Genomic DNA, 19,238 nt, shown 5'->3' with positions numbered 1-19,238 from the left:
AGGATTTGCATTCTAATCTTGGCTGGTCCTTTTCTTACCTGGATTACCATGGGCAGGTCACTTGACCTCATTGAGCCTTGATTTTCTCAGAAAAGACTTGCATTGCTTCTTTACCCTTATATTTTCATTAGAGTAGTGGTATTTGTACTTTTTTTTCTTATTAAGAAGGAAATGGGATAAAAATACTTTGTGGCTATAAAGCAGTATGTAAATATTATCTATTTTTAAAGTTATGAACTATTTTCAGGAAAACAGATGTAGGAAACCTCTTCCCCCCAAATAGTCATCAAAACCTTTGAGCAAAATAGTGCAAATAATTCATTGAGAATGTTTGTGCATGTCTTCATTTGCTTCTCATGTCTTTTTGTCTAAAGCTGTTGTTTGACCAAGGTAGTGAAGTATCTGTGAGGAGTCTCCCTCTACCAATCAAATCAGTTCTCCAGCTGACTTTAGGGAATTCTTCATCTTATTCTCTTTTATTCTTTCTTTTATTCTCTCTTATTTACCATTTGTTAAAAGATATGAATACTGTTTTCTTTTAAGTTTAAGTAGAATTAATGTTAATTGAATTTAACGTCAGTTTCATTGCTGTTAAGTGTTGTGTTCAGCTATGTGCTTATAGTTAGAGGGTTTATTTTTCTTTTATTCTGTTTATTTCTTATGACTTTTTCAGTATTTCTTTTATTTCTTCTTAGCCACCCACATTTATGGGTCATTCCTGGTTATTACATTTATTTTGTCTTTTGCTCTAGATCTATGATTTAGTTGATTTTGGAGAACTCTAACGTGGGAAACCCCCCATCTCCAGTTAATGTAGATATAAATTTCCAATTAGTCTGTAGTATATAAAGACTTGCCTCCAACTACTAAGAGGTTAGCTGACTTGCTCATAGTCTTATAACTAGCACAAGTTACAGGTAGATCTTGAACAGATCTTGAGAGTCCATATTGCCTCTACTCCTCCAGTCCATCTGACCATGTCATTCTCCTGTTCAGAAACTCCATTGGGTCCATATCATCCCTGAGATGAAAAACATTTAGCATTTCAGGAAAGAATCCAAGAATATGAGATATGTTAAGGAACTCAAAGGTCATCTTGTCCAGTCTGTTCTTTCCAGGCAATTCATTCTATTTCTCTATAGGTCTCATTGTCTCTGCTTATTGCTTTTCCATATTGCTCCTGGTTTGGTCCTCCTTGATCAAACAAAAGGAATTTAATTTCTTTAGAGGAGATACTTGAAGACAACTGTCATGGGCTAAAAATACCCAGTTCTTTCAACCAGTTCTTATATGACATGGATTCATATCTATTTACTATTTTCTTTGTTCTTTTCTGAATGCTCTCTAACGTATCAATATCCTTCTTAAACTCACATATATACTCTAAGTATATATGTGAGAGTCATGTGTAAGTTATGTGAGAGTAGGATTCAGATATAAAGTGATTTCCTATATCTGGAAGGTATGCCCCCTTTAATGCAACCCAATATCAAATTAGTTGAGATTTGTTTGGTGTTTTTTTTTTTTTTTTTTTGGCTGCCATATTATACTGCTGGCTAATATGAAGCCTGTATTCTACTAAAATCTCTCAGATCTTTTTTAGAACCATGCCTTCTTCATCTTGTAAGTTGATTTTTTTTTTCTTACGCATATATAGGATTTTACATCTATCCATATTGAATTTCATCTTACTAGTGTTCTATCCTGTCAAGATTTATTTGGATATGGGTTGTCATCCAACGTTCTAGCTTTCTGTCTTTTGCAAATTTAATGAATAAACTGTTTCTTTATTTAAGGCAATCGATAAAAATGCTAAATAGAACTAGACGAGTCTGTGTGCTGCACCATAACAGCTACATATTGAGACATCTAAATAGTTCCAAATCCACTTACTATATTATTTAATAACTAATTCTCCACTTTCTCTATAAAAGTAATACTGAAACAAAACCAGGAGAACTTGTTCACACTAATATCAAGATGTGATGATTAAATATGATAGACTTAGCTGTTCTCAGCAATGCAGTAATCCAAGACAAATCCAATAGACTGGGTTAAAGTGGCATCTGCAAGTAGAGGGAGAAATATGGAGACTCAATGTGGATCAAAGCATCACTTTTTTGTGTTTGCTTTTTCTTAGTTTTTTTCCCCCTATTCTGACTTTTCTTTCACAACATGAGTAATACGAAAATTTGTGTAAGGAAAGGAGGGAGAAAAAAATTGGAATTCAAAATTTTACAAAAATGAATTTTAAAAACTATCTTTATGGGGCAGCATAATGGATAGAGCACTGGCCCTGAAATCAGGAGGACCTGAGTTCAAATCCAGCCTCAGACACTTAATACTTACTAGCTGTGTGACCCTGGTCGAGTCACTTACCCCAATTGCTTCAGCCAAAACAAAACAAAAACCTTGTCTTTACATGTAATTGGAAATATAAAATATTATATTGAGGGGGGGAGAGTAATATTGAAAGGTTTGTTAAAATCTAGGTAAGCTGTATCCATATCATTGTCATTTTCTTCTAGTTTAGTAATCTTATACACATTGTAAGTGAAATTAGACTTGACCTATTATTTAATTAAGCCATTTTAGTTCTTTGTAAATCATTCTTTTTGCTTCTAGATGTTCACTAACTATCTCTTTAATGATCCAGGCTAAAATTTCCCCAGAAATTGAAGTCAGACTCACTAGCCTATAGTTCTTAGGCTATTCTCTTCCTTTTAATGAGACACTATTTGATCTTCTCTCAAGTTTTAGGGTATTTATTACTTCTGTTTTCTATGTTCTTTTATTATCCCAAAATGTGCATACTCTTTTACATATATTGAGTATCTCTTTACATGTATTGAGTATCAACATCTATTAGCTATTTTTCTTTTGTCATTTCCAGGAAATCTTTGCTATTGAAAACAGAAAGAAAATCAGAATTGAACTGCTCTCCCAGTTTTAATTATTCCCATACAAATCCAGCCTCTCAGGCACTAAACACCTCCTGGCTGTGTTACTGCAGCAATCATTTAACCCCAATTGCCTCACCAAAAAAAAATTAATATAATTATCCCCATAACCCCAAAGATTCTGCCATTTCTTTTTCTCCCAATAAAGTTAAAAATCTTTTTTTTTTTTTTTTTTTTGTTTTTGTTCTTAGCTTCCATCTTCAGCCTGAATTCATTTTCTGACACTATTTTTATGAATTACTGTGCTTTGATATTCTCTGTTATCTAAGATGCTTGCTTCAGTTTCTTTTAAAAAGTTCTTTTAAAAATTTCTTTTAAAAGTTCAACTTGTCTGGTAAATTCCCTTGTGTGTCAACAACAATCTCTTTAGATGGATCTTTTTTTCCTCTTCATTTGGAATTTCTCTCTGTGTCTTCAGAATTTTATTCTTGAGCATCTCCTCTCCCTTATAGACTGGCTTCCTCTGAAACATTTCAGCTCATGGTATCCCACCTCTTTCTTTTCTCTGAACTCTTTGAAACCTGCTTTCTCAAATATAAATTCTTTTTCCTTTATCACAAATTCTAGGATGGAGTAGTTAGTTCCCTTCAGTTCTCAATTATTTTTACTCTAGCATCAATTCTTTCCTGTTACTGAGGATAAGATCCAGCATAGAATTTCCCTTTGCTTATTTGTGACTTGTAGGTTTCTTGTAGGCAATTCTCTCTCATTTAACCAACATTTATGAATGTACACATTTCATAGGATCTTATATATAGTAATCACAACAATATTATCAGATGTTTTGTTTTTTAGATTTTTTTTTTTTCATCAAGTTCTTTTTAGTCACAAAGCCATTCTTCATGCCCTCTTGTGTGGTTACTAAATATGTTTTTCTTAATAAAATTTAATTTGTTCTTGGTAGGATAATTCTGTATACTTAAGTTTAAGAAAAAAACTTTTTTATTTACCTTTGCAAAACCTTGTCTTTTTCTCCCTCTTATGTACTCCCCCACTTCCCCAAGACAGCATTCAATCCAGAGCAGATTAAATATGTGTACAACTCCAGACAAGTATAAAGGACTCGAGGGAAAATGCTATCCATAACCAGATAAAGAACTGATGATCCAGAGTTCAAATGAAAGCATATTTTTCCCCCCTTGTTTCTCATGTTTGAACTTTTTCTTCTTTCATAACCATTTTACATGATAGCACATATGTATAACTTGTATCAAACTGCCTGCTATCTATGGAAGAGGGGAGGAAAAGAAAGGGAGAAAAATTTGGAACTCAAAATCCTATAAAAGTGATTACTAAACATTTTCTTGACATGTAATTGTCATTACATTATATATATATATATATAAGTTGATTAGAACACCAAAAAAAAATTAACAACATTTATACAACATGGAATATTTCTTCAATCCTGAGACAGGAGTGAAAGCTTCTTGTTGATAGTTATCTTTTTCTGTTTGTATCCACAGTACTAGGCACATAAAGATTGTAGATTTAGACCCAGAGGGGACTTTAGTGGCCATCTAATCCAAAGGTGAGAAAACTAGAACCCAGAGGAGTTAAGTAATTTGTTTAAGGTCAGGCAGATAGTAGTGACAGGAGCTCTATAAATGTACTTGAATTTGATTGGGTGAATATTAATTTATTGCTGTTTGCAAATGAAGCATTTTTTTTTTTCAGATACCAATTTTGTTTTGGGTGGCTACAAGACCGAACAGTGTCCAAAACCACCTCGCCTCTGTCGTCAGGGTTATGCTTGTCCACACTACCACAATAGTAGAGATCGAAGAAGAAATCCCAGGAAATTTAAATACAGGTGAGCTATTTTATAAAATAGTATAATAAAAGAGCTAGAACTTATTGATAGCCCTCCTTTTTAAAGAACTTGGAGCACTTTCAAATATATACATTTTACTTAAGAGATATTTTTATAAATAGTTCTTACTATATGTAAATTCTTATTATGCACATTCCACTTTATGTAAAGAATTCTGAAAGAAATTTGCATTCCCATGGGGAAAAACCAAAAATCTTTGTTAATTTTACTGTACAGTACTGTCCTCTTTGTTCCTGCCCCTTGGCTCAATATTCTGTGGGCTCCCAATGCTGCCTTTCTCCCAAGCCCTGTATTCCAACTCTCCCTCAAAAAGAAAGAAAGAAAGAAACCCTCCAAGTGAAAGCAGAAGAGCTGACAGTAGGAGAGATCCTGCTAATTCTTGACTGGGGCTTGGCTTGAGACCTCTGATGCACAGAAAGAAGACCTTTGCCCTATTCTGCCAACCCACCTGTGCATCTGGCCCCAAAGTGTCTGTCTTCCATGTATCTGCTCTCTGGAACTATATGTGTGTCTCTAGTCCATATTTGTTCCTGACTCCAAATACACTGTGTGTCATTCATTCTTTCCTATTTGTCTTTGTGTTGTATTTCTGCTTTCCTTACCCACCATGTTTTTCTTCTTGATTCTGGTCAGGCCCTCTTATGTCTGGCCCTGACTCATTTGTGTTCTTTCTCTGCTTCCTTCTCCATACCCAGTCTCCATATATGCTACGCACCTCACTCCAGGGCATTGGTCTCCTGCTTCCCATTCATTTTCCTTTCCTCAGTCTATAGGCAAATTTGTATTACTTTAAAAAAAAAAAAAGCTATGGCAGCATGTTTGTTTTTAATTAGCTGTGCTTATCTTCCATGTTTTTATGCTTTAACTTCCTGTAATTCCATTTAGGATTATCTTTTTGCTCTCCTTAATAATTTCAAAAGTTGTCTTTTCATACTTTGTACATTGTTTTGTTCATAGTTGAACTTCAAGAAATGTTGATAGTATTAATATTTTTTTTAACCATTATGTATTATAGCTTGACTCATAGTTCCTTAATTTTTCATGGCATAGTCGTAGAACCATGGACCTGTGATTTTCTTGAGAAATTCTTATGAAGAAGAACTCTCTGGACATTTGTTTTGCATCTTGTGGTCTTAGAGAATTGTTTAGGATCCTGAAAGATTGAATGAATTACTGAAAGTCATACAGCTATTATGTGCCAAAAGCAGGGTTTGAATTCCAGTTCTTTCTGGTTTCAAAGGTCTAATAGAATTTAAACTGGTCTTTGTACCTCTAGTTCCATCTATCTCTAGCCCATCCTTCACACTTTTGGGGGAAAAAAATTTCTTAATTCATAGTATATTATTCACTTGTTCAAAATGTCTAGTGTTTTCCTATTGCCTATATGAAAAATTCAGTTAAATTTCACAATTATTTATTAAGTAAATTCTGGCAGTCTCTTTATAGGTACTGGGAATTAAAAGACAAAAATTTAAAAGACCCTTTCCTCAAGGAGCTTGCATTCTATTGGGAATAGTATTTGCACAAAAAATATAGTCAACACATGAAAAACAATACAAATACAAATACTTTCAGTGGGGATGAATTGGGGAGAGATAAGAGGACTCATTCTTGGGGAAATTGGGAAGTCCTGACGGACATGGCACTAGAGTTGAGCTTTGGAAATGGGCTTAGATCTAGATGAAGAGTTGAAGACAGAGTATATGTCAGATGTGCAAAGATGAAGCAAGGGCAATGAAAGCTTGTGGCTCAGAACAGCAAATAGACTGATTAATCTTTTTTGTTTGTTTTTTGCTGAGGCAGTTGGGGTTAAGTGACTTGCCCAGCTAGCGGCTGACACACAGCTAGGAAGTGTTAAAGTCTGAGGCCAGATTTGAACTCAGGTCCTCCTGACTTCGGAGCTGATGCTCTATCCACTGCACCACCTAGCTGCCCCTAGACTGGTTAGTCTTAATAGGGATGTAGGCTTTGTGAAGAGGAGTTATGTAAAATTTAGCCGAATCCTGATTGTAAAGAACTTTCACTGCTAAAACTAAAATTTTACATTTTCTTCTAGAGTCAGTAAGGAATGAATAATATGAATAATATTGTGTTAACTGTTTGTAAAGGATTAAGGGGGAGGGGGGAGGTGCAGCTGGATGGCAAAGTGGATAGAGTACCAGTCCTTAAGTCAGGAGAACCTGAGTTCAAATTTGACCTCTGATTTTTAATACTTCCTAACTATGTGACCCTTGGCAAGTCACTTAGCCCAAATTTCTTCAGGGGAAAAAGAATGGATTGGAAAGGAGAGAAACTGGATACAAGGAAACTAATTAGGAGGCTATTATAACAGTCCAGGTGAAAGAGATGGAAAGATCTGCATCATCTAGCACTGTAGAAAGATATATGTATGCATCCTGAATGAAGATAATCCAAATAATTTGAGAATTTGATCTACAGAGAAAAATACCCTCAAAGTCCAATTTCTTTTTAACTATAGTTTGCAACAAACTCACCAAATTCGTAATAATAAAAAGCACATGGTGGCTTTCTTAAATGTATAGGGTTTGTTATTCTGATTTATGAATTTGGTTCTCCCTGCAGTGCAAGAGATCTTGGGAATGAAGAATCTTTTTTTCTCTCTTTTTTTCCTGTTTCCCTAATTGGCCAGGCTGGACAAAATGGAAAAAAAAAATGTTAAAATCTGACTCTGGTCATAAACAAGGTCATCTAAAAAGTTTCTTGCTTCCTTACCTCTTTTTTTTTTCTGACTCCATTTTTAGCAGTGATTAATTTTCTTTTTCATTAACAGCCAAGAAAATTAAACTTAAAATTATATGTTGATATATTTACAAAAACAAAAAAGAGGATATTATGAACCAGTTCTATCAAGTCCATACCTTAGGTTACAGTTTCCATTGCTTCTTTCTCCATTCTCCTAGGAGTTGGATGATGGGGAAAAAGAGATACTCATATCTCTTATCTATTACTCTGTTTTGCCTTGTTAAATTTTCAAACTTGATGGTTGTCCATTTTATCACCTGAATTCAAATCTTGCTGCAAATGCTTACTACCTATGTGATCCTAGGAAAATAACCTAACTTCTCTGTGTATTACTTAATTTTATAAAATAAAAAAAATTATAAAAATTTTATAAAAAATAAAATTTTATAAAAATTTATAAAAATAAAATAAAATTTTATAAAAATGGGGATGATAATAGCTTGGATCTTTACAGGGTTGTTGTGAGAATCAAATGAAATAACATATATGAGGCACTTTGCTAAGCTTAAAATGTTATATAAATGCTGTTGTTATTATCATCATCTTCATTATTTTCTCCCTTTACCCCCAGTACATAATCTTGTTTTTTCCAGACTCAAAGCCTGAGTCTGATAAATTTTTTTTCTGATCAGCTTTTGCTGAAACTGCTTACATATTAAGCTGGAGCGAGAGCTCCCATTTCATTACAAGAGTAAGTGTGAGACTTGGGTGAAGAAAGTACTACAGTTGCATGATGAAGCGATTGGGGACAATTTCAATGAATTGTAATGGCTAGTGCTGTCCTGCCCAGGCATTGTCAGTTATATCCATTATTGAATAAAAGTAGGACTTGAAGGGCACTCATAATTCTAAACATAACATGTTTTCTAGTTTCAGGCCAGATTGTTGTTCCTTCCTCTAATGCATTTCTGTGCCTATCTTTGCAAGATTTCAATTGTGCCACAGTAGATAGACACAAAGTCCCACTTATAACACTAATTGTCTTGGTCTTGAGTTTAATAGATTCCTGTGATCTGAATCTCTCCCTTGCTGCCTTCTCACTTTCTGTCTGGCATATATCATATTATAATTATTTGTTTACATGTTATATTCCCAATTAGTGGATTGGGAGTTCCTTGAAAGAGTTACCATTTTTCCATCTTTGTGTTCCCAGCAACTGGTATTGTCTTTTTAAAAGTATGGTATTTATTACCTGTTTGATTTATTAAGGGACTTGTCTAAAGTTATATTGAAAGGGGGAAGCAATAATTAAAAGTCTTTTCACTTTATATATGATAATTATTTTCTGGACTGTTTGCTCACATCTTTAAGCTACTTCCTAACTCTCTCTAAAGTAGTCCCTTTTAATAGGGCATATGTTGGCATGTTGATTTTATTCAGAGAAATTCAAGTGGTATATTTAGCTGACTATAACTTGATACCTTAGCAACTTAGTAACACTTACTAGAAATTTATATTTAGAAAAGATCCAGCCCTTCAAAAAGAAAAGATTATATTTTCTTTCTGCCAGGCAAAAATTCCTTTCCTATTCCCCCATGAACCCTTTTCAATATCATGTGTATTACAGATTTATAAAATAATTAGTTTTCCATTATGAAAAAGTCCATACATTACAAATGAGGGCAAAAAAGTGTACTTTTTTTTATATTAGCTCCAAGAGAATTATTGCAGGAGTAAGCTCAACACTTAATTTTCAGTAATAGGAGAGATAAAGAGATATATATTCATATGTTAGTGATAATATGCAGTGCCAGCTATTTTTTTTATTGTTTATTTTTTAAATTATTATATCTTTTTATTTATAAGGCATATGCATTGATAATTTTTTCAACATTGACCTTTGCAAAACCTTCTGTTCTAACTTTTCCCCTCTTTCCCCCTACTCCTTCCCCTAGATAGCAGGTAGACTAATACGTATTAAATATGTTAAAGTATATGTTAAATGCAATATATGTGTACATATTTATATTGTTATCTTGCTGCACAAGAAAAATTGGATTTAGAAAGAAGGTAAAAATAATCTGAGAAGGAAAACAAAAATGCAAGCAAACAATAACAGAAGTAGTGGAAATGCTATGTTGTGGTCCACACTCATTACCCATAGTTCTCTCACTGGGTGTAGCTGGTTCTCTTAGTGCCAGCTATTTTTAACGCGCATTGAACAATCCCTAGAGGAGCACTGCTGTTATTTACTCATGGTTAGAGAAACTAAATGGCAATTTTTAAATAGATGTAATAATCATGTAATTATTGCTATATTTAAAGCTACGTATGAATGAATTCAAATTTCCTTTCTTGTTAAAATAGTAGGTTTTCATTGTTTTTTTTGCTTAAATTTCCCCCATATTGCTTTCTTTCTTTCCTCACCAGTAATCTTCCCTTTTGAGATGAATAGTTTAAAAAAAAAAAAAAAAAGAAAAGAAAAAGATGAAGTAAAGCAGAAAAATAAACAAAACTGATTAATGTGTTGGAAAAAACCTGATACGATATTCATTGTTGTACTCTTTCCCCCTTCTCTTCAAAGATTTTCTTTGGGATCCGGCTTGTTCTTTATAGTTTTACAATGCTAATTTTTTTGGAAAAGTTTTTGTAGTTGTTATTTTTCTATATACAGTGTCATGATATTATGTATATTGTTTTACTCTCTTATTTCATCTGTTAGTGTTATTTTTTCCATACTTTTCTGAAATCCTAATATTTAGCATTTCTTCAGTTCAGTAATATTTCATTATATTCCTTACCCCAAAATTTGTTTAGCCTTTTCCTAATTGATGGGCATCTTCTTTATTCCATATTTTTTGCTACCACAAAAAAGTGCAACTATAAATATTTTGGTGTGAGAAGCCTTTCTTTTTGTCATTGACCTCCTGGGCATGTTGATTTGAGCTATAGGATATCTAGTTCAAGATATTAAAAAGCAATTAAATAGTGCCTAGCAGTGGAATCTCTTAATTGGGTGATATAGATTACATTCATGCCACTTTTATTATTATTTTTTTGTTTCAGTTGTTTCCAACTCTTCTCCCAGCTCTTTTTATAGAAGAGGAAACTGAGGCAACAGGATTAAGTGTCTTGCCCAGGGTCACATAGCTAGTAAGTGTCTGAAGCCAGATTTGAACTCAGAGAGATGAAAGTCTTCTGACTGTAGGTCTTGGTGCTCTATATATTGCATTACCTAGGTACCTTCAGCTTTATTTGCATAACTCAGAATTGCTTTCCAAAATTATTGGGCTGGTTTTACAATTCCTCTAACAGTAATCAGTATGCCAGTCTTCCACAGCCCTTTCATCACTGACTACCTTTTGTCTTTTTTGTCTTTTCTGGTTGTGATGTGAAATGTCAGTGTTGTTTAGATTTACATGCTCTTTGTGGGATTTGGAGCAGTTTTTTCTGATGGTTGTTAATAATTTGAAGTTTTTGCATTTGAGAACACTTTGTTCATTTAAGTAACAGCAAAGAAGATCACCACTGCTGGATTGCAGGGTATGTGAAGAGCTTTATAGTGCAAGAAGCCTGGAAAAATAAGGAGGGGACAGATAGGTAAGGTCACCAGGTTTACCAGGTTGTTAAATACCAAACTGAGAATGTTTTGATTAATCCTGGAGGTAACAGGGAACTTCTCAGATTTATTTAATAGGGATAAAATGAAGGGTGGCTTGATATGGTCATACCTGCACTTTTATAGGAACCTAACTTTGACAAATGAGTGAAAAATAGGCTAGAGTGCAGAGATATTTAAAATGGAAGACAGCCTCAGGTCCTCTCAGTAGTTCATAAGTGTTGGGAGTCTACACTAGGATGGTGGCAGTGTCAAAGGAGAAAAGGGGGTATGTATGAGAGATGTGATGGAAAGAGAATCGACAAGCCTTGACTGAACACTGGATATAGATGTATAGGATGAGAGAAAGTGAGGAGGCGAAGGTGACACATGCGTCTTCAGTCTGGGCTACTGGTGCCAGTTTCCTTTCACTTTAGTCCCCTCCATATACCCCACAGTCCTTGATAGTAATGAGGGCAGCTTGGGGGCGCCATAATGCACAGAGCACTGTGCCTGGTATCAGGGCAGGAAAACTCTTCTTCCCAAGTTCAAATCTGGTCTCAGACACTATTAGCTCTGTGACCCTGAGCAAGTCATTTAACTCTATTTGTCTCAGTTTCTTCATCTGTAAATGAATTGGAGAAGGAAATGTCAAACTATTCCAAGAAAACCCAAGATAGAGTCATTAACAATTTGATATTAGTATAGAAATTAGGAATAAAGGAAGATTTGGAAGAAGGATAATTTGAGTTCAGTTTGGGGGATGTTGATTTGAGGTTTCTACAGGACATCCAGTTCAAGATGTTAAATAGGCAGTTGGAGATACAGAACTGGAGATTTAACATCTTGAATTTGATATTCTATAGATACCTCAAATCATCATGCCCAGGAGGTCAATGACAAAAAGAAGGGCTTCAAACACCAAGATCTTGGGGTAGAATCTTAGATCTGATAATAATCAGCACATAAAGGTGATTATTGAATTTATAGGAGCTGATATGATAATCATATAAGAAATAAAAAGGAAGAAGAGAAAAAGGTCTAGACCAGAGCCCTGGGGGGTACCTTATTAATGTGTAGAGATCTAGGAAAAAAGACCGAGAAGGGGAGATCCAATCCATGTCATGAAGGATCAGATGAGAGTTTTTCAAGGAGACGCGGGTTATCAATAGTGTCAAAAGGCTACACGTAGAAATAAGAATTTAGAAAAGACCATCAGGATCAACTATGATAGACTTAGCTCTTCTCAGCAATAGAGTGATCCAGGACAGTTTGGTAGAATTGGGATAGAAAATGTTATCCACACCCAGAGAAAGAACTGTGGAAACTGAATGTGGACCAAAGCATGTTATGGGCCAGAACTCTGAACTTGAAACAAAGGATTCTTATAAGGTACTAAGTCAGTGGAATGGATAGAGACAATAGTTATCTAATTTAGCATGGTTCAGTGTGTTTGACTTAATCCTACAAGGAGATGTTATGCGCCAGAACTTGAAACAAGGTAGTAAATGGAATTGAGACAATGGTTAAATCTAGTTTAGCATTGATTTAATCCTACAACAAATAATGGTTTCCTAGTGATATAATGATTGGTTTGTACTCAGTGTGGAGCTTATAAGCTAGAAGCCTCAGCCAGAGATTCAGAGAAAAGCGGACAGAAGGCTGAAGGCTGGAGCACAAATCCTTGGACTCAGATTCATCCCATCTCACGCCACCTTGGTGCCAGGCTCTCCTCTACTTTTCCACTGAAACTAAGACTCCACAAGGTCCCCAGAAAACTAACCAAGCCTCAAGTGAAGGAGATAAGACTTTGAAAGGATTTGGACTTTAACACCTGGCTACACGTGTGGTGATAACTGAACTGAAACAAAGATTGCCTCCAGAGACCCCAAGAAAATCTCAACAGAGAACATTATTACATTTTAGAGAGAATATTACATTTTGGTGCCCGAACAGGGACAGACATGATCCTGATTTCAGTGGAAAGGTCTCCTTGACCCAGAAATTAGGGTGAGTAAAAAATAGACAAGGAAACTTTGTTAAGGACTAAACTAGCGCTTCAGCTAACATGGGACTGATGTTTAGAAAACAGCCTTCTTTTCCTCTTCAAGGAAAATGTGTCGAAAGCTTGGTCAGACTGATAAAAAAAAAATCAAGGTTTGAGTGTAACCTGGGAGCAGATCATTGAACTTTTAGAAACTGTACAGTACACATTTCCTTGGTTCTCTAAGGAAAAAGAATTGAATCCATTTGAGTGGAAATTAGTAGGAGAGCAACTATGTCACTATTACAATGATAATGGACCTGACTCAATTCCCAAAGAAACACTTTATACATATAATTTAATACAACTGGTTTTAGGAAATTATGTAAGTTATAGAATAAAGAAAAATAAGAAAGAGGAGGAGAGGGAGGGTCCAGACAAACCTGGTGAAAAGGATGAAGAATCAAGTAAGAATGGAATTAAGTATAATTCTGAGTGTGGTACTTAACAGCAGGAGAAATTAAGGCATTCCCCATCCCCTGACCTACTTCCCTCAATTAACCCTTCATGGATGGAGGGAGAAGGAGGAGAGGGAGAGGCAGTAACACAATCAGCACCGCCTATGAAGCAGCCTATGACAAGATTACAAAAGGTACCAGTTAAGGCAAAAAAAAAAAAAAGATATATCTGATTTAATAAATGCATACCCTGTGATTGAAGAACTTGACTCTTCAGGTCAACAATGGAGAAGAAACACTCCTTTTGATCTGGAAAAAATTAAGGATTTTAAAAAGGGTTGTACTCTTTATAGGGCTACATCATCTTATGTTAAGATGTTACTAGAGAATTTGGCTTATGAAATTTTAACCCCTAGTGACTAGAAATCCATAGCAAGGACATATTTAGAACCTGGACAAATCTTGTGACTTTCGGAGTATCATGAATTATAGTAGTCAAGCCCAACACAATAAGTAAACTGGAGTTAACATACAAATCATTTTTGACCAACTAGTAGGTGAAGGTCTGTATGCAGACAATTCAGCACAAATTAATTACCCCATAGCAGCATATGGCTACTGCTGCAGTCAAAGCTTGGTGCTCCTTCCCAGGGAAAGATCGAGGGGAAGACTTCACAAAAATAGAGCAAGGTCCCAATGAGCTGTCACAAGAACCATTGGAGAAAATGCAGCTACAAGAACAATGATCAGATAACTGGCTAAGGAAAATGCCAATGAGGTTTGCAAAAGAATTATATGGAAACAACACAAAGACTCCTTTAGAGGAGATCATTAGATGCTGTGCCACAGTGGGCACAAATTCTTATTATACCCAGACTATGATGAACATGGGAAGACAGGGTCCCTCTTGGAAGGGACTTCTAGAGAGACTTGTTAATGTTTTCAGTGCAGAAAAACAGGACATCTCAGAGCTCAGTGTAAGTATAGCGATAGAGTGAAAAGACAGGGTGAGAGAAGACCTAAAACCCTATGTCCAAAATACCACAAGGGCTTTCACTGGGCCTCGGAATGTAGATTGACCCAGGGAAATGAGAGGCAGGGCCCAGCTCCAAGATATACAAAAGACAGGTGGGGCACGATGGCAGCTGAGTTTATACGCAGAGAGTCTTTAGAAGTTCAGGACTCTTATGTGATCAATCAGCAAAAAAGCAATCAGATGGGAGAAAGGGATTACATGATCAATTAGTAGAAAAACAATCAGATGGCTGAAAGAGATTACAATTGGAGAGAATATAGGCTTTTTTAAACCAACAGGGCAGTGTTCAGTGCAAACAGTTCCAATGTAATTGTCAGATGATGAAGAGAGATTTAGAAAGTGGTAAATATAAGGGACTAGATAGGTTAACTGCTTGGGAGAAAGGGTTTGCTTATATCTCTACATATGGAGAAGGAATCAGATGGGTGGCAACGAGCGCTTGGAGAGAGAGACAGAAAAAAGAGAAAATCCTCGAAACAAAGGAGAAGACCTAAAAAACATCAGATACTGAAAGAGCATGGCTGAGAATGAGACTGTTAAGTACTTTAAAGCCAGCAGGAATCATTGGATTCCCTGAGATGAAAAATTGTTCATAAGACTGATATAGGACTCCAAAACTTGCAGGAATCATTTTTGGACTATTTTTAGGACTTATGGACATGTGTAATTCCTCATGCTGACTGATGTTATTTGTTACATCACTACTAGGCTGTGTGTTACTGTGTGCTTATGTAATTTATGTAATTATGTGAATTATCTCCTATATTGATGGATTTATGCATACGTGTTTTAAGAGTGGACCCTTCAGAAAACCACTAATCTGATTTGATTTCCCATTTCTTTTGGTGTTTTCATTTCCCTTCCTGAGATATCAGAAAGGGTGTGATCACCTCCTTTTATGGTATTTTCACCCCTTTTTTGAGCAGTCAGGGAAAGCATGATCACCTTTTTTGGGGTTCTCATCTCCTTGAGAAGTCAGGAAGAGCATGACCACCCCCTATGTTCCAAAAAACAAAAGAAAGCAGGAGATGTTATGGGCCAGAACTCTGAACCTGAAACAAAGGATCCTTACAAGGTACTAAGTCAGTGGAATTGATAGAGACAATGGTTATCTAATTTTAGCATGGTTCAGTATTATTTACTTAATCCTGCAAGGAGATTTTATGGGCCAGAATTTGTAACAAGGTAGTAAGTGGAATTGAGGAGACAATGGTTAAATCTAGTTTAGCATTGATTGAATCCTACAACAAATAATGGTTTCCTAGTGATATAATGATTGGTTTGTACTCAGTGTGGGGCTTATAAGCTAGAAGCCTCAGCCAGGGAGATTCAGAGACAAGTGGGGACAGAAGGCTGGAGCACAAACCCTTGGACTCAGACAGATTCATCCCATCTCACACCACCTTGGTGGCAGGCTCTCCTCCTTTACTTCTCCACTGAAACCAAGACTCCAGAAAGTCCCCAGAAAACTAGCCAAGCCCCAAGTGAAGGAGATAAGACTTTGAGAGATAATAAAGGATTTGGACTTTAACACTTGGCTGCATGTGTGGTGATTATTGAACTGAAACGAAGACTGCCTTCAGAGACCTCAAGGAAACCTCGACAGAGAATATTACAAAAGCATACTATTTTTACCTTTTTTCCCCCTTTTTTTACTTTTGGTTTTTCACTTTTGTTCTGATTTTTCTTTCACAACATGATTAATATGGAAATATGTTTAAAATAATTACACATGTGTGACCTATACCAGATTCTTTGCTTCTTGGAGAGGAGGGTGATTAGAGAGTAAAGGAGAAAAAAAATTTGGAACTCAAAATCTTATAAAAATGAATATTGGGCCAGCTAGTTGGTTCAGTGGATAAAGTACCAACCCTGAAGTCCAGAGTACATGAGTTCAAATCTGGCCTTAGACACTTAACAGTTCCTAGCTGTGTGTGACCCTAGGCAAGTCACTTATACCCAATTGCTTCAGCAATAATATAAAATAAAAATGAATATTGAAAACTATCTTTATCATGTTATTGGAAAAATACTATTGAAAGGAAAGCTCACAGGATTTGGAAATTAAAAGATCATTAATAATTTGAGGAGAATATAGTTTCAAATGAATCATAAGATCAGAAGCTGAATGTAGAGAATTTAGACAAGAATGAGAGAAAAAGAAGTAGAAGTACTTGTTAGCATCTCCAATCCATAGCTATAAAAAAGTGTATGATCTGCTTCTCTTCAATTTTTTTTTACAGTATGATCTTTAATATTCATACTATATATCCATTTTGAATTGTGGTATGTGCTGTAAAATGTTGGTCAAGATTATTTTTCTAAAAAATTTTTTCAAATCAAATGAAGATAGCCTAGCTGTACCTGATCTAAAACTATATCATAAAGCAGCAGTCACCAAAACCATTTGGTATTGGCTAAGAAATAGATTAGTTGATCCCACTGATCAACTTATTTCATTAAGTTAGGTTCATAAGACAAAATAGTCAACTATAGCAATCTAGTGTTTGACAAACCCAAAGATCCTAACTTTTGGGATAAGATTCATTATTTGACAAAACTGCTGGGATAACTGGAAATTAGTATAGCAGAAATTAGGCACGGACCCATACTTAACACTGTCTACCAAGATAAGATCAAAATGGGTCCATGATTTAGGCATAAAGAGTGAGATTACAAATAAATTAGAGGAACATAGGATAGTTTATCTCTCAGATTTGTGAAGGAGGAAGAAATTTATGACCAAAGATGAACTAGACACCATTATTGATCACAAAATAGAAAATTTTGATTACATCAAATTAAAAAACCTTTGTACAAACAAAACTAATGCAAACAAGATTGGAAGGGAAGCAATAAACTGGGAAAACATTTTCACAGTTGAAGGTTCTGATAAAGGCCTCATTTCCAAAATATATAGAGAATTGACTCTAATTTATAAGAAATCAAGCCATTCTCCAATTGATAAATGGTCAAAGGATATGAAGAGACAATTTTCAGATGACGAAATTGAAATTATTTCAACTCATATGAAAGAGTGTTCCAAATCACTATTGATGAGAGAAATGCAAATTAAGACAACTCTGAGATACCACTACACACCTGTCAGATTGGCTAAGATACCAGGAAAAAATAATGATGAATGTTGGAGGGGCTGCGGGAAAACTGGGACACTGATACATTGTTGATGGAGTTGTGAACAAATCCAACCATTCTGGAGAGCAATTTGGAATTGTGCCCAAAAAGTTATCAAACTGTGCCTACCCTTCAATCCAGCCGTATTTCTACTGGGCTTATACTCCAAAAAGATACTAAAGAAGGGAAAGGGACCTGTATGTGCCAAAATGTTTGTGGCAGCCCTGTTTGTAGTGGCTAGAAACTGGAAAATGAATGGATGCCCATCAATTGGAGAATGGTTGGGTAAATTATGGTATATGAATGTTATGGAATATTATTGTTCTGTAAGAAATGACCAGCAGGATGAATACAGAGAGGCTTGGAGAGACTTAACATGAACTGATGCTAGGTGAAATAGCCGAACCAAGAGATCATTATATACTTCAACAGTGATAATGTATGAGGAGTATTCTGATGGAAGTGGATTTCTTTGACAAAGAGAAGATCTAACTCAGTTTCAGTTGATCAATGATGGACAGAAGCAACTATACCTAAAGAAAGAACACTGGGAAGTGAATGTAAACTGTTTGCATTATTATTTTTCTGACTGGGTTATTTATACCTTCTAAATCCAATTCTTCCTGTGCAACAAGAGAACTGTTCGGTTCTGCACACGTATATTGTATCTAGGATATACTGTGACATATTTAACATGTATAGGATTGCTTGCCATCTGGGGGAGGGGGTGAAGGGAGGGAGGGGAAAAATTGAAAAACTCAGAAGTGAGTGCAAGGGATAATGTAAAAAATTACCCAGGCATGGGTTCTGTCAATAAAAAATCATAATTATTTAAAAAAAAAAAAAAACACTGCATAGATATATAATGAAAATACACAGGGCGGAAAAATCCTTGTCATCTAAAAAAATAAATATATATTTTTTTCTTTCTTAATCTAATGCATGGAAAAATACACATTTATTTACCTTAACTTTTTTTTTTTTTTTTTTTTTTTTTTTTTTTTGAGGCAGTTGGTTTAAGTGGTCACACATCTAGGAAGTGTTACGTGTCTGAGACCATATTTAAACTCAGGACCTCCTAACTTAAGGGCTGTTGCTCTACCCACTGCTCCACCTAGCTGTCCCCACCTTATCCTCTTTTAAAAAAACAAAAACAAACAAGTTATTTCTGATTTTTTTCTTTACTTCATGATTATAGTCATTTCAACATCTTGCTTTAATATTGAACCTTATATTGTGGCAAAGAAAAATAATTAAGCAAAGAACATTCCATACAGGAATCATTTCTGACAATGTTTATAATAAATACTCTGTTCACATGGTCCTCTGCTCTTTATTTTGAGTGGTGAACTATGTTAGTCATTGTGCATATTATTCTTTTGATTTTGTTTATTTTTTCCTGTGTCATACAGATATTTACATATTTCTCTGAATTTCTCCTATTCAGTGAACTTCAATGGCTCCCTTTATGTCCAGGATCAAATAGAAAATTCTCTGATAGTCAAAGCTGTTTATAACCTAGTTATCTGC

The 19,238-nt window shown here is 35.2% G+C and overlaps 1 protein-coding gene across 9 annotated transcripts in view; it reads left to right on the top strand.

The window, feature by feature from the left end:
* Positions 1-19,238, top strand: part of UNKL (unk like zinc finger) — a 135,547-nt gene that overhangs the window by 50,564 nt on the left and 65,745 nt on the right. For all 9 annotated transcript variants that reach the window (XR_004230826.1, XM_031945762.1, XM_031945765.1 and 6 more), the window contains one exon: positions 4,638-4,773. Coding sequence is in view for 8 of the 9 variants with exons in the window: in XM_031945762.1 (XP_031801622.1) it covers positions 4,638-4,773 (136 nt within the window). In the remaining variant the exon portion in view is untranslated. The remainder of the gene's footprint in view (positions 1-4,637; positions 4,774-19,238) is intronic.

The sequence above is a fragment of the Sarcophilus harrisii genome, chromosome 1 (assembly GCF_902635505.1).
Source record: "Sarcophilus harrisii chromosome 1, mSarHar1.11, whole genome shotgun sequence".
Classification (NCBI taxonomy): Eukaryota; Metazoa; Chordata; class Mammalia; order Dasyuromorphia; family Dasyuridae; genus Sarcophilus; species Sarcophilus harrisii.
Note: the sequence above shows the minus strand (reverse complement) of the source record. Positions and strands in the feature narration are given on the sequence as shown.